This window comes from Callithrix jacchus, chromosome 1, assembly GCF_049354715.1.
Source record: "Callithrix jacchus isolate 240 chromosome 1, calJac240_pri, whole genome shotgun sequence".
NCBI lineage: Eukaryota > Metazoa > Chordata > Mammalia > Primates > Cebidae > Callithrix > Callithrix jacchus.
This window is the reverse complement of record NC_133502.1, coordinates 199953216-199968370: the sequence shown is the minus strand read 5'-3', so window position 1 is coordinate 199968370 and position 15155 is coordinate 199953216. Positions and strand designations below refer to the sequence as shown.

Genomic DNA, 15155 nt, shown 5'->3' with positions numbered 1-15155 from the left:
TGGCCTTAGTGATGGAGGTGCTCCAGCCTTGCCGGGACAGGGATCTGGGGCTAGGCGGCTGTGACTCGGTGTGCTCTCCGCACCTTCTGTGTCCACTTGCCCTCGAGGACCGCTGTTTGGATATTGCCTAGTGTGGGCCATTTACCCCATGGGTAGGAGGAAGGTAGGCGGGACCTCAGAGGAGATTTCAAGGGTCCTTCACTGCCCTTCTAACCTTGCGGATTCCCCTCTCGGGCCTGTTTCTTCTCTCAACCGGGGATGCCAGGCTGAGGCCGTAGGTTCGAGAATCACGTAGGTAATAGCTTAGTAAAGGGCCTGGCACATAGTAGGCTCTCAAGAAAAGGTCAGAGCCTCTTGAGGTGTCTGCCTGTGATGGATGCGGAGCCGAAACCCAGCGCAGTGCGGCGATTCGCCCAAGGTCACACAGCCGCCCCCCCATTCGGACCCCGGGCGGCCTGTCTCCGGGGGCCGGGGTTTGTCGGGAGCCAGCGTGGGGTGAGCAGTGTTTGGAGGAGCGGCCGCGGCCGTGGGTAGGAAGGGGCTTCTATTTTGGAACGGGTGAGAGGAGCGGGACACGCGGAGGGGTAAGGAACGGGTGGACCCTCTCCGGGATCTCTGTCCCCCAGTCACCTTCCTGCGACCCTTCTTGGGAGGGGCGTCCCGGGCGGTGGGGGAAGGTGGGAGGGGCGGGCGGTTACCTCATCGCCGCCTCCGGGAGGCCCGGCTCGCTCGCGCCGCCGGCTGGGGCGGCGGCTCCGGGCGCGGAAGCGAGAGAAGGACGGAGACACAGAGGCTCCGGGAGGCAGCGCTGCACCCCGCGCCCCGCACCGCTGCGGGACCCGCGCCGCGAGAGAGGCGGACCTCGGGGCCCCGTGCAGCCGCCGGCGCCTGGGTTGGCGCTGCGGGGCGGAGACGGTGTCTGAGCGCTGCGCCGGGTCTGCTCTCTCCCAAGCTTCGGCACCCGCCGGAGCCGCTCGCGCGCCCGCCACCTGTCTGCCCACTCCTCTCTGTCCGCCCTCCCTCCGCCAGCCCCGGCCTCGGGCCTGCCCACTCCGGTCTCGGTGCTCCGGGAGGCGACGAGAAGCGCGGCGGGGCCAGGGCGCACTGGGCAGGGCGCGCGGGGCGCACGGCCGGGGGGCACTCGGCGCAGCGCCGGCCCATGAGGCTTTCCGGAGCAGGGAGCCGCAGCGCCGGCCGGCCATGGGGGGCAGCCTGCGGGTGGCGGTTCTAGGTGCCCCGGGCGTGGGCAAGACGGCCATCATCCGCCAGTTCCTGTTCGGTGACTATCCCGAGCGCCACCGGCCCACGGACGGGCCGCGCCTCTACCGACCAGCGGTGCTGCTCGACGGCGCGGTCTACGACTTGAGCATCCGCGACGGCGACGTCGATGACCCCGGCTCGAGCCCTGGGGGTTCGGAGGTAGCGGCTGGAGGAGCGGGCAAGGGTGTGTGACAGTGTGAGGGGTATGCGTGCTCGGTGCACACGTGCGTGTCCGTGTGGAGGCCTCGGGCGCCTGGCCGTGGTCCGGGATGGAAGGATGCGTGTGCGTCCTGGGATACTTGCATTTTAGCCCTTCCCGCCGACCTGGAGACACCCAAGCCCAGGCTGGAGGCCGGGCGATTTTGCCCTGGGGCATTCCCTTGCTCCTGTGAACGCCTCCACCTTTGCCTGCCTCCTCTGGGGGTGTGGAGCAGCTGGTAGTGGTGCTTGGCGGTGCCTCCTTGAGAGTGTGGTGTTTTGTGTCTGGGGCCTTGAGCAGAGCTACATACAGTTGGGAGAGACTGGGGCCAGGAGCAGGGGTGTACTTTCTACTTTCTGTGAGGGCTGGAGGGGGGTCATTCTCTGCCCCCTCATTCCTGTGCCCTGGAGGGAAGACTCTTAGTAATTTGTGCATAGTCGGGGACAGACCTCCGACTCTAGAAAGGCGAAGAGGAAAGAGCAGGCAGGATTAAGCAGGGCTTCCTGGAGGGCGTGGCATTTGAGCTGAACCTGGAAGACCGAGTGAAGTTCTGAGAACAGGAAATGGGAAAAGCATTCCAGGTGGAAAGACCAGCAAGTGCTTCCGCCAGGGGCTTAAGCGGTTACAGCTGACAGTCTGGGGGCGTGGTGGACTACGAGGCTCGGGCCGAGGGCTTTGGAATTAAGTCTTAGAGGCAGTGGCAAGCATTGAGAGGACTGGGGAGGAGAGTGGTCTGAGCCGAGTTGGGGAAAGCTGAAAAGAGGAAGATTCGGGGTGAGCAGAGGGGAGACCAAGGGTGAAAGAGGGTGGCTGACAGGCTCCAGGTACGATTTGGAAAATTTTATGCTGGTGGTCATGAGGAGACCGGGCCCGGGACGCTTGGGGGAGGGGCACAGAGGTCTGGATGGGGGTGATGTTGGCCTGAGGATGAACTGTAGTTTTAGCGTCCAAGGCCCCTGCAGAGGATTCGAGAGCGGGAGGGTGAAAAGGAGGCTCCCGCAAACCCTGGCCTTCCGTCTCCAGGAGTGGCCAGCCCCTAAGGACTGGAGCTTGCAGGACACGGACGCCTTCGTGCTTGTCTACGACATCTGCAGCCCGGACAGTTTCGACTACGTGAAGGCGCTGCGGCAGCGCATCGCCGAGACCAGGTGGGGACGCGGCAGGGCTGGTGGTGGGGAGCTAGGGCAGGGCCAGCTGGGCCTTTGCCCGAAGGGAGTGTGTAGGGCCTCCCGACGTCGTGGGTCAGGTCTTAGGCCTTCGCCAGTGGAAAGGTCTTCAGCTGTATGTGCTCTTTGGCCCACACGGCCCTGGAGTTCGTTGGGGGCGGGGGGAGTGTCTGGCCGTAGGAATGAAATGTGCCTGCGTGTGTATACCGATTGGGGGAATTCTCCGGCCGTGGGGTCTCTGGCACCGCGTCTCTCATCTCCGTTCGGCCCTCAGGCCGGCGGGTGCGCCCGAAGCGCCCATCCTCGTGGTAGGCAACAAGCGGGACCGGCAGCGGCTGCGCTTCGGACCGCGGCGCGCGCTGGCCGCCCTGGTGCGCAGGGGCTGGCGCTGCGGCTACCTCGAGTGCTCGGCCAAGTACAACTGGCACGTGCTGCGTCTCTTCCGCGAGCTGCTGCGCTGCGCTCTGGTGCGCTCGCGCCCTGCACACCCGGCTCTGCGCCTGCAGGGGGCGCTGCATCCGGCACGCTGCAGCCTCATGTGACCTGTTTGGACCATGCCATCCATGGGTCCCACCTTGTGACTGGACACAGTCAGGGAGCTGGATTGGACAGGATCGCCCAATTTCACTCGGACAGGCAATCTCCGCCCTGATTGGATGAGGAAAGCTCCGACCCATTCTCCTAAGCGATGGTCCCCTCTTTGAACCTCATTGGACCCAGCCAGGTCCCAGGCTCCTTTGGAGATAATCAGTCCTTTCTGGGGTCACAATCACATTAGATGGAAAGGACCTGGCTATGAATTTGACTGGAAAAACGCAGCCTGCTCCTAGAGCTTCACTGGACGTATTCTTTATGCCACACCTATCGCGGGATAATAAAAGGGAAAATAATTCGAGTGCACCTGGGATTTCTGGGCCGGGTAGGATAAAGCGTTTAGCCTAGAGGTCAGAGCTGCCAGGCTTGGCCTCCAGGCAGTTAACTCCAGGGTCCTTTAAAGGGTCTGAATGGCCCCCGGGCGGCGTCCTCAAGAAGCAGACAGGTGGCTGGAGCAAAACTTTACTGTCAGAGGCTCTGCTGGGCCACAAGTCTTCAGGACACCGGGCTGACCCGGCCTCCTCTAAGGCATTCAATAATATTAGTAATTAAATAGCAATGCTCATCCCCCAACCGGAATGTACAACAGAGGTCCCATTGTGCCATGTGGTCCCAAGGGGTCTGGTCCCATGAGGTCTGGTACTCGAGGTGGAGGGTGCTCCCTGATGCAGAGGGGTTAAGGCCACAAAGGAAAAGGGATGATGGGGTCTGGGGACAGCTGAACTGGTCCATTACATCCAGGAATCTGGCTCAGCCCTTGGGGTGACTGAGTGCAGAGCATGCCAGGTCCCAAGCTCCGCGGGTCCAGAGGGGCGGCGAGGGCCCCGAGGCGTGGGGATGCGTGAGGGTTTACGGTCTGGCTGTGTGTCCATCCGACCCCGTGCCCAGGTCCTCCAGGGCTCGGGGCCAGCCAGGGGACTCCCAGGTGCATCTAGTGGCCCCCCCATGCCAGGGCAGGGGCTGCCTTCATCGGAGGAGCTGGAAAGGGCTTGGCTTCGGGGCCCAGGCAGCCCATTGGCCGTCCGGCCAGAGTCCCCAGGTTGGCCACATTTGCCACCCAGGACACTGAGGGATGAAGAGGAGGAGCTGGAGGAACAGTAGGCAGAGTCAGGAGCTGGAGGGTCGGGGGGCCGAGCTGGGTCAGGGGCTGGTCCAGTGGGGGTCACACTAGCAACAGCCTCAAGGGCCCGGGCATTGGCCAGGAACTCCTCTTCCAGGCGTCGGAACAGCTGCTGCTCCTGCTGTGGGTCGAGCTGCAGGGGTGTGCGGAAGATGCTGGCTGGTGTGGTGCCCAACTCTGGACTGGGGCTGGAGACCCGGGAAAGCCGGGATGCTGCAGGGCTGCGAGCACGGGGAGTCTGGGGCGTGCTCCTACCCGAGCCCCCACTGCCCCTGCCCCTTGGGACCCATGAGTGCTGCCCGTCTCGATCCCTGTGCACTAGCAGCACCGCCTGCTCCTCGCGGCTCTGGCTCCGGGCCCGTCGGGCAGGGCTGGGGGCCAACAGCTGAGCTCCCCTGCCTCTTGGGGGCCCCCGGGGCCGACCCCGATCCAGCCGGTCTCGGGACTGGCTCCGCGGGGCGGGAGGCCGTCTCAGAGAGGCCGGGGTGCCTGTGGTCAGCCGCCGGCTGGGTCGCTCCCTCCAGGGGCCAGTGCCTGTGTCGTCACTGCGGGAACCAAGGGGACCGCTCTGGGCGGAAGAGGCTGAGGAGTCACTGTCCCCGGAGTAGCGGCGAGTACGGGGATGGGGGGGCAGCTGATCCCGGGGCCTGGGGCAGGGGGACAAGAGAGAGAGATGGGGTACCACAGAAAGACTGGCATTCAGAACGGGCAGAGAGGAACAGCAGGGTATGTGGCGGGTGGACAGGGCTGTCAGGGGCATCGGTCTGTCCTGGGGACTTCCAGGGAGAAGTGAGCAGCTTCCTCCAGCCACCCAGGGCCCCAAAAGCCACGGAAGAAGAAGTTTCCTGGGCTCTAGACACCCCCCTTCCCAGGACGGGCCAGAGGAAGCAGGGGTTGGACTGGCTGCCGCCCAGCCACAGGGCCCGCCCAGCTGTGTTGTTGGTTTGGTTGGGTTGCCATGGAGATGGGAAGCCAGGCCCACCCCCACCCACGGGAACTTTTCCCAGGGTGTGAGTCACTCTGGCGCATAGGCAACCCGTCATGCAGACCAGGGCTGACGCCCCCCTACCCGCTGGAACCCTCCTGCATCTCACCTGGGCGGGGTCTCGGGCCCCTCCTTTGTGTTTCGTAAGCTAGTGGGAGTCATCTCAGGCCGGGAACCCCGGCGCTCACTTCCAGGGACAGGGCTAGCAGGGCGGGGACTGGGGGTGGGCGACACCCTCTGCGGAGAAAAGGTGCGGACCCTTGGCTGGGGTGGACGGTGAGCTGCAGGGAGAGATGACAGGCAGCATGTGAGGGACAGAGCCACAGAGGGAAGTTCCCTGCCCGCCCACGCCCAGCCCTGCCCCAGCACTGACCAGTGGAGGAGCAGCGGCATGGGTCGTGCTTGTCCAGGTAATGCTCCAGCGTGTCCCAGCCGCCACCCACTCGCACCATCACGTGGCTCCTCAGCACCTGCAGGCATGGGCAGGTCATGGCTGTGTCCTGGGGGCTCAGCAGCCCACCCCCTTAGCTGCTGCCCGCTGGGGTGGCCACAGGCCCTTACCCGCACAAAGATGAGCAGGCTGGAGTCCCCCACGCGGTACTTCCCCTCCGAGACCTTGATCATGGGGAACTGATCTGGGCAGGTGCAGCGGCCCAGAATCTCCCTCACCTGAGGCCAGAGAGTGAGGGTAGGGGTCAGAGGTCAAGTCCTCCTCCTGGGGCTTAATGTCAGCGGTTCCAGGGTCAGGAGGAAGTCAGGCCTTCCGGGGAAGTGGGGATGGAGACTGTGTTGTCCCAGATTGGGGTACGGCTTCCACATGTGATAAGTTCCCCCTTCTTGGTTCTCTGGGCCCAGGGAGCTGCCCAGGATGAGATGAGGGGGCTGTGGTCAGACCAGGGTCTGAGACCTGGTGAGGAACATGCCACAGGCCTGGGGGAGCCCCAGAGCCTATCCTCACTTCCCTTCACCCACTTCCCAGACAAGAAGGCTAGGGCCCACAGGGAGGCCAGGCAGGCTACGAGACACAGGTGCAAGGGGCCCCACTCCCCTGGGTGGGCACTGATGTGGAGGGGTACCACAGACATGTGGGACACACACACAGGCCACTGGCTGGGCAGGCACGCACCACATACGGTACCCCCAGAGCCAGAGCTGCCAGGCTGGCTATGTGGGCACCCAGCCCGCCTCCCCGCCCACAGCAGCAGCAGCAGCAGCACTCGCTGCCAGAGGAAATAAGCAGGTGGGGCCTTGAGTGACCCTGGCCCAGGACAGGGGGTGGGGCACCAGGCTCTGCCCACGGCCATCTGCTATCTGCCTCCCAAGCAGGCACATCATAGTCCTGACTTTCTGATAAGAAGGAAACTCTTGGTCCAGCCCCGGGTGTGGCAGGGGCCACCCAGATCCTGGGAGAGAGTTGGGGGCAGGGCCTGGCACCTTCTATGCTTAGAATGAATCCTGAAGCTCCCAACAGGACCCTCACTTCCAGCAACAGAAGCAACTCGGCTAGGCTTTCCAGGGGTGCCTGGGGAATGGGGAGACCTGCAGAGCCCCCAGAGGCACCTACTGTGTGCCAGGCACTAGGGCTTTCTGCACCTCATCTTAGCTGAGCATCACAGCACCCACTCACCTCAAGCCTCCATGAGGTTGTGGGCGCATCTGCCTAAGACAGAGTGCAGGGAGGGAACCAAGGAGATGCCCCAATCATGCAGCCCCCAGAAGAAGGATTGCACAAGCTCAGTTGGGGTACAGCACACAAAGTGAGGGAAGATCGTGCCAGGAGCCCAGATCCTGTCCCAAGCTCGGCTGGGCTGCATGATCTCCCCAGCACCTCCCTCTCTGTGGGTTACCCGTTCATTTCCTTGGGGTCAGGTCTACATTCCATGGTTTGGTGTTGAACATGGGCACTCTCTGTGGGGCAGGCTGTTCTGAGTGGACCCTGGGAGGTTCAGGGACAGATCACAGGCCCTGGCGGTGCCGTCAGGTCCCTGATACCTGGTGCTGGAGGACTCACCAGCTCATCGAGGTTACGCAGGTCGCTGGGCGTCATTCGCGGGCCGCGGGCAGGAGTCCCTGGTGCAGGAGCGGTTTCAGTGGTGTCCTCCCCAGCAGCAGGGGCATTGGGGGCTGGGGGTGCGGCACGCAGCTCCCGCTCAATCTCCTGCTCAAACTGCACGAGGCGTGGGGCAAGCAGGCCCAGGCGGGCCCCACGCCGCGCCACCTCCAGGAGGCACAGCACCACGCTCTTTTCATTTTTGCGCAGCACCAGGTCCTCAGTCTCAAACATGAGCACCTCTGGCACTCCCAGCTCGGTGCGGCACCAGCCGATGAAGGTGGCCACATTGTCGCGGGCCATGAAGGAGCCGGGCACCACACTGTGTGCCTGGAAGGCCACACCTCGAGCGGGGCGTGTGGCTGCCAATGCACGGGCAGCCTCGGTCACAGCGTTGGCATGTTGGCACAGGGTTGTGCCCGTGGCCAGCCCCGTCAGGAAGCCATCGCCACCACCCGGGAGACCCAGGCCGTACAAGGCATTGAGCCACTCAGCCAGGTCCTCCTTCATGGCCTCCACGTAGGCCTCACTGGAGCGGAACGGCCGCACGCTTTTGGCCGCCGAGCCCGCAATGCCCGCAACTGGGTCCGCCATGCCCGGACCGGCCGAGTCACTGTGGGCAGAAACACAGGTCAGGATCGCTGTGAGGACCCAGCAAGCACTCAGTATAAACTAAGCTGCTGGCCACCTGCACCAGTCTGTCACTTGGGCCAAATGCCTGGTTTCCATGTTGGCTCTGGGAAACATCAGTGCCTCAAGTTTTCTCATCTGTGAAATGGATACAGTACCATTCCCTGCCTCATAGGACTGACTCTATGGGATAATTTTTATAAAACTAGGGTTCACAAGTGTTTGCTGTGTGGCTTTCTGGGGTGGAAACTGGGGCTTGGCTGGGGCCTCTCTCAGGCAGGGAGGTGCCCATTGTGAACAGCTGAGACCTAGAGAGGTGAAGACAAAGGCTAGGGCCCCCAGTGGACACAAAAAGAACCCAGGTCCTGACCTCAGAGTGGGTTATCTGCATGGCTCAGGGCTGGTGCCTACCCCACTCGCTGCGGGAAGGTCCCCGCGCCTCCCTTGGCCCCCCTTCCCTAAGGGCTGTGCCATCATGAACAACGACATAGCAGCAGCAGATAGTAACAGCACGACCGCATTAAGGCTGAGCGCGCGGAGACATTATCTCCATTTTACAGATGAGAAAACTGAGGCGCAGAAAGGGTTGAGCTCGTGAAGGTTGCAGAGCCATGGGTGGACGAGCCCAGGCGGTGCAGTGTGGCTGGTCTCGGCGACCCGGGCAGGGCCAGGCCCTGCCTCCTCCAAGAAGCCTCCCCAGCTCCCCAGGCCGGAGCCTGCGGCGCCAGGGCTCCGAGCGGCCTCCGCAGGCCCCGCTGGTGCTCAGGCCTGGGCCCGGGCCCAGAGAAGGCACGGGGCCGCCCAAGGTCACACAGCCCCGGGAAACAGAGGCCGCGGATGCCGCTGCCCGGCCCCACCGTCCGTGCGCATCGGGCAGGGAGTGCAGGGGGTCCCCGCGCTCACCTGGCTCATCCCGCTGCCCCGGGAAGCATCGCCCCGGCGGGGCCGGAGCAGGGCCGGGGCCCGCCGCAGGGAGGCGCCGCCCGAGCCGCAGCTCGATCCGTCCTGCGCCGCGGCCTCCTCCTCGCCGCCGTCTCCGCCCCGCCTCCCTGGAATTCGGATCCGGCCCGGAGGGGGCGAGCGGGCGGGGCCGTGCGCTCTTAAAGGGGCCGCCTTTTCCCCGGGCTGGCGAGGCAGGCTGGGAAGGAGCTGGGGTCTCCCAGCGCGATAGGGCTAGGAGCCTTGGGTCTTCGAGCGCCCTCGGCGCAGAGGGCCCCAGGGCCCCCAGAGGACTGCGACCGGTGCAGACGCCCCGCCCCCACCCAGCCTAGTACTCACAGCCCCATCCACCCTCTTTGGTTTCCTGGGGAGGAGGTTGGGACCTTTTAATCGCCCCCCTCCCTGGACGGTGGGCTCCCCAGGCGGGCGCACAGCACGGCCTGTTCCCGAGATGAAGTCAGGAAGCGATAGCCGCCGGGGGCTGCAAAGTCACCTCCTCCCGGTTGGACCTCCCCAGGCCAGATAACTGGCACCGCCGCAGGGAGGGGGAGGATGGCCCGGGTGACAGATGCCTACTCGGCCAGGGCTTCGAGGGCTCCTTGTGCTCCCTGAATGCTCGTTTTTGACCCTGAGGTTAGGGGAACCCATTTTACGGATGAGGATACCGGAACTCAGAGAAGTAGGCAGGTGGCCAAGGCCGGGGTTCCGCAAAGAACAAGGGACGGAGGCACCGGAGGCCGGCCGGACGTGGGAGGGTTAAGCCCCACTGGGCGCTTTTTAAACTGCAGAGGACCGACGGGGATCAGCGGGAAATCCTGCCCCCTGCTGCTGTCGGCTGGGCTGGATGGGACGCTGGGCGGGTCTGGGCGGCAGCCATGTGCACGGGCGGGGCCGGCTTGCAGGGAAGCACCGCCAACCACAGCCAGGCTCAGAACTCTAATAAGTCTCCTACTGTGTGCTGCCAGGCCTGCTCTGCGCCCTTGACCTGAATCGACTGGTGTGTCACCTCTGTGAGGGACACTCATGCCCAACTGGGGTTCCCGGTCAGGAGAGCAGCTGGTGGAGCCGGAATTTGAACATGATGATTATGGGGACTCCCTTGTCCGAGGATCAGCAGCATTTGTTGAGCACCTACTGTGAGCCAGGACTCTTGGTGCCAGACACCGCTCACAGGCATCATCACAGAGTCCTTGTGACCTTTTCTTTCCTTTTTTTTCGAGACGGAGTCTCACTGTGTCACCCAGGCTGGAGTCCAGTGGCTCGATCTCAAGTCACTGCAACCTCCACCTGCCTCACCCTCCTGAGTAGATGGGACTACAGGCACATGCCACCATGCCCCACTAATTTTTTCTATTTTTAGTAGAGACGGTCTTGAACTCTTCACTTCGTGATCTGCCCGCCTCGGCCTCCCAAAGTGCTGGGATTACAGGTGTAAGCCACTGCACCCAGCACTTCAGCCTGGGTGACAGAGTGAGACTCTGTCTCAAAAAATAAAATCCCTTATCAGGAAAGGAGGTGAGGGAGGAAGGTTGGGGCTATCTGGAGGAGGAGAGTGTTTCAGGGAGAGGGAATAGCCAGTAAGAAGGCCCTGAGGTGGCCCTGTGTCCAGCCTGCTCAAGAAGACTGGCGAGGCGGGCGAGGGAGGAGGTAGAGAGATTAGAGAGGCCTCAGACTGATCAAGCAGGGCCTTGTGGGCACAGGAGCCTTGGAATGATTTACGGCAGGGGAGGTTGGCTTAGGTTTTCACATTCCCTGGGACTGCCAGGCCTGCTGTGGCAGCCAGGGCAGGAGCTGGAGCCTCAAAGGAAACCTCTCAGGTGGTGAGAGGGCACTGGATTCTGGCCATATTGTGAGGGTAGAGCTGATGTGCTGTGGGATTGGTTGACTATGAGGATGGAGGAGTCCAGGATGACTCCCAGGGCTAAGCACTGGGAGGGCGGAGGTGTTAACACCTAGGAGGGGAGGGCTGCTGGAGATGGAGGAGGGTTTGGGCTAGGGGTGAATCAGGGTGTGGACACTAAACAATTTCATCCTCAAAATACCTCAATGAGGTATGATACTCTTAGGTGTTCTCATTTTACAATTTCGGGAAACTGAGACCCAGAGAAGGCAAGGATGTGTATAGCCAGCAGCTCTGCAGTAATTTGACTCTTGCTTACACCTACCTTGTTGCATTTTGGGAACCTGGACACAGGAAGTTGAATTGAACCCAGGTTCTGCCATTGGTCATTGGGTGGGATGGTGAAGCTCCCTGAGCCTCAGTGACAGCATGTGTAGAATGGGACAGTAGTAGTAATCACATCATAGGGTTGTGAAAAATAATACCACTACCCAGCTCAGTATGACCTGGCTCAGCAAGTCCTCGTCTCTGAGGAGAAGGGGTGATAAAGAGATTCCATTCTCCCTCTCTCCCATGAGCTGTGTGGTGTGATAAGAGGTCTGTTCTAGAACACAGCCTCCCATACCTGACATGTGGCTGCCAGGATGCAGACTTCACTGGGGTGGTCAGACCTCTGGCCCAGGGCATGGTGGGCCCTAGCTTTGACCGCTTCTGTCATGTGGTGGCTCAGGGCCCATGGGGCCACCTCTGGGAAAGCCTCAGCCTCTACACACTCTCCCTTGTTCTTTGAAGGATCAAGAGAAGCCACAGAAACTGCTGGAGGGACAGGGAGGTTTGGGCTATAGGGGCCTTGAACCTATCTGCATGGACCCTTGAGGCCACTCACCTCTGCACAGAATGCTGTGGCTCTCGTGGGCTCCTTCTGGCCTTTGGCCAGAGGGCACATGGCCAGTTTCTTACACCCACTGCGGCGTGCCAGCCAGCAGCTGGCTTGGCCTTGGTTGCAGCTAGAGGCCAGATGATGGTCATGGAGCCTTCAAGCAAAACCCTCTTTGTGGGCTGCAGCCCTGCTACCAAGCAGCTCCAGGAACCTCCAGCACTGGCTGGATTAGAACTTAAAGTTCTCTAGGCTGGACCGAGGCTCTGAGCACAGCCCAGGATGAGTGAGGGACTCGCAGGAGGCTTTGGGCTACTGTATCTAGATGGGGGCTTGGCTTCAAGGACTCCTGCTGGTCAGCTCCTGCTCTGGCTGTGGGACAGGTGACCCTGAGCTGCCTCCAGTGCTCTCCACAAGAGAGACATAAAACTTGAAAAACCAAATGGGCTCTTTCCAACCTGCTTGCATCACACTGTCCTCACAGCCGGCCCTGTGCCCAGTAGATCTGTCAGGAGTGGGGCAGGTGGGAACAGCATGAAGGCCACCTGTCGTCCCTGTCACAGATGACACTGTCCTCAGCTCCACAGCTGCTGCAGTCCTGTGCTCCTTCCCATCAAGCAGGGAAGCCACTCCCTGTGAGCACAGATGTCTTCCCATGGACCCCACCACCTTTGTTGAGGCCTGTGTGGTGTGGCCTGGTGGGACCTCAAACTTGTGTTGGAAACTTTTAGTCTAAGTGCTTTTGGGGAGTTTGAGCAGGGTGTGGGGTATAGGGCAGGCTTTTTCTCCACCTGCTCTGCTCTCTGCCCTGCCCACCTCCTTCATGCCCTGGCACCAGCCAGCTTCGTTCAGCTCTTTGACAGGCTCCAAATCCATACTGCCTGAGAGCATCTGTGCCCAGAGCAGTCCAGAAGTTTCTTTGGGCTGAGCAAAATCGTCCTGCCTGCTGTAAACGTCTCTACCAGGGCTATTTAGTGCCAACAACAAACCCCTTTCAAGGCAGGGACATAAGGCTACTCCTGCGGAGCCTATGCGACGCCGGACTCTGGTGGATGCCTATGCAGCATCCAGGAATCAAACACTTCCAGAGAGGGCTGCTTGTCTTCCATTGGTTCCGGCTGCGGATCATGTTCTTTGCTGCCAGAGCACCCGTCCTTTCAGAAGCAGGTGCCTGTGTACAGTGGGGTGGTGGGAGGGTGGATGTGTGGGGTCTGGAGGGTGACCACCTCTAGCTCAACTTGGCCTCTCAATGGCAAGTGCTCCCCTGACCTCGATATTCCCATCTCATCGGCGCGTGGGTGTCATATGTTACCTGCCTTGAAAGTTACTAGGAATTAAACACACGGAGGTACTTAGTGCAATGCCTGGCACAATGCAGGGGCCCAGTGACGCTCTGGTCAAGTTTGGGCCTCATAGGTGTTCGTGCACGTTGGCTCTGACACATCAGGGCAGAGAGCATCCTTGGCCCCCTGGAGGAACAGTGCTGGCTGGACCGGTGAGCAAGGCAGAGCAGGGCAGCTGGGGACCCAGGTGTCTTAGGGCATGGCAAGCATGCTTGGAGCCACCAAATCGTTTTGAGAATGGAGATGACCTCCCATGTCAAGTTGATCTGGGCTAAGTGCGGTGGCTCACATCTGTAATCCCAGCACTTTGGGAGGCTGAGGCAGGATGCTTGAGCCCAAGCTGAGACCAGCCTGGGCAACAGTGAGACCTGGTCTCTACAAAAATACCAAAAAATTAGCCGGGTATAGTGGTGCATACCTGTAGTCCCAGATACTCAGGAGGCTGAGGTGGGAAGATTGCTTGCTTGAGCTCAAGGTCAAGGCTGTGATTGTGCCACTGCACTCCAGTCTGGGTGAAAGCAAGCAAGACCATCTCAAAAAACAGCAACAACAGGCAGGGTATGGTAGCTCACGCCTGTAATCCCAGCAGTTTTGGAGGCCGAGGCAGGTGGATCACAAGGTCAGGAGTTCAACACCAGCCTGGCCAGGAGGGTCAACCGTCATTTCTACTAAGAATACAAAATTAGCTGGGTTCGGTGGCGAGCACCTGTAATTCCAGCTACTCAAGAGGCTGAGGCAGAGACTTGCTTGAACCTGGGAGGCGGAGGTTGCAGTTAGTTGAAATTGCTCCACTGCAGCCTGGATGAGTTAGACGCCGTCTCAAAGAAAAACACACAAAAAACCCAGCCACAACCACCAACCAGCCAGGTGTGGTGGCTCATGCCTGTAATCCCAGCACTTTGGAAGGTCAGTTCAAGACCAGCCTCGCTAAGACGGTGAAACCCATCTCTACTAAAAATACAAATTAGCCAAGTGTGGTGGCAGGTGCCTGTAGTCCCAGCTACTGTGGAGGCTGAGGCAAACTGCTTGAACCTGAGAGGTGGAGGTTGCCGTGAGCTGAAATCATGCCACTTACCCCAGCCTGGGCAACTGAGCAAGGCTTTGTCTCAAAACAAAACAAAAACCACAAACATCTGGCTTCCGAAAAAGGGCTGGAAATAGGGATGGGAGAAGCAGGGAGCCCAGTGAGCTGGCATCATGGAGGCAGGGGCCGTGGCTAGATTTGCATTGTTCTGGATTTGGAAGAGAGCCGAGCTGGGGGCTGGGGTTTGAGGATGGGTCATGGGATGACGCTGTTTCTGGCAAGTTCATGAATTTGCTGAACTAGGGTGGAGGGAGGATGGGGCAAGAGCAAGCCCTGCTCTACACCCATCATGCACCCAAGCCGAGTTGGCCCTAGGAAGAAAGGGCTAAAGCCACAGCAGGCGAGGGAAAGCCAGGTAGTGGGGGGCTCAGGGGAACCCCATGCTAGCCTTGGGGCCCTCCTGCACTTAGGGACAGGAGAAAAAGGAAGCAATGAAAGAGATGGGAGAACACAGAAGGAATGACCACTGATTTGGCAACATTAGAGGTGGTTGGTGACTTGAGAGCTATTGTTTCAGTGCAGGCAAAGAATGAAGTGGTTTCCAGAAAGAGGTGGTGGACACCGCTGTCCATGCACTTCCTGTAGAAAGGGCCAGGAAGATGGGTTAGATGGTGGGAGGTGGATGATGGCAGGTTAAAGGAGGGTTTTTCAAATGCAGGGACTCAAACACGTATTAGCACAAGAAATGACTAGGGAGACACTGGTGAAAAATACTTAAGTACAGACAAGGAGAGGTACGCATGATCCATGTCCAGAAGTGCTGGGAATGAGGGCCCATCCTAGTCCACCTGCGCAAGACTGTCCCTCGCTTGAGGCAGCAGCCCCCGAGATGTTCCTAGTTCACCTCTGATCCCATGGATGGCAAGTATGTCTTCCTGTGCCTCCCTAACCTGGATCTCTTCTTGAATCTTTGGACACTAGTGGGTCTTTGAGAGGCTGTCAGGGACAGAGTCTGTGTTTCCATGTCACACCACCCCTGAACAAACTGTTATCACGTGGAAGGCACCCTTCTCCTGGTTGGGAGCACGTCCCCAGCAGACATGCAGTGACTGTGAACAGAGGCTGAGA

General features: G+C 60.7%; 2 protein-coding genes across 2 annotated transcripts; one reads left to right on the top strand and one right to left on the bottom strand.

The window, feature by feature from the left end:
- The first annotated feature begins 751 nt into the window (after window positions 1-751).
- RASL10A (RAS like family 10 member A) lies at window positions 752-3520 on the top strand. Its single transcript, XM_035268626.3, has 3 exons — window positions 752-1419; window positions 2483-2607; window positions 2900-3520. Exons 1-3 carry the CDS (start codon window positions 1201-1203, stop codon window positions 3165-3167), a joined length of 612 nt encoding a protein of 203 aa, XP_035124517.1. The 5' UTR covers window positions 752-1200; the 3' UTR covers window positions 3168-3520.
- A 147-nt stretch (window positions 3521-3667) lies between these two features.
- On the bottom strand, window positions 3668-9033 carry GAS2L1 (growth arrest specific 2 like 1). Its single transcript, XM_002743643.6, has 6 exons — window positions 8908-9033; window positions 7336-7987; window positions 5886-5993; window positions 5698-5794; window positions 5434-5605; window positions 3668-4986 (listed from the first exon to the last, which is right to left on the bottom strand). The coding sequence occupies exons 2-6, from the start codon at window positions 7966-7968 to the stop codon at window positions 3951-3953; spliced, it is 2046 nt and encodes a 681-aa protein (XP_002743689.1). The 5' UTR covers window positions 7969-7987; window positions 8908-9033; the 3' UTR covers window positions 3668-3950.
- Window positions 9034-15155: the final 6122 nt, after the last annotated feature.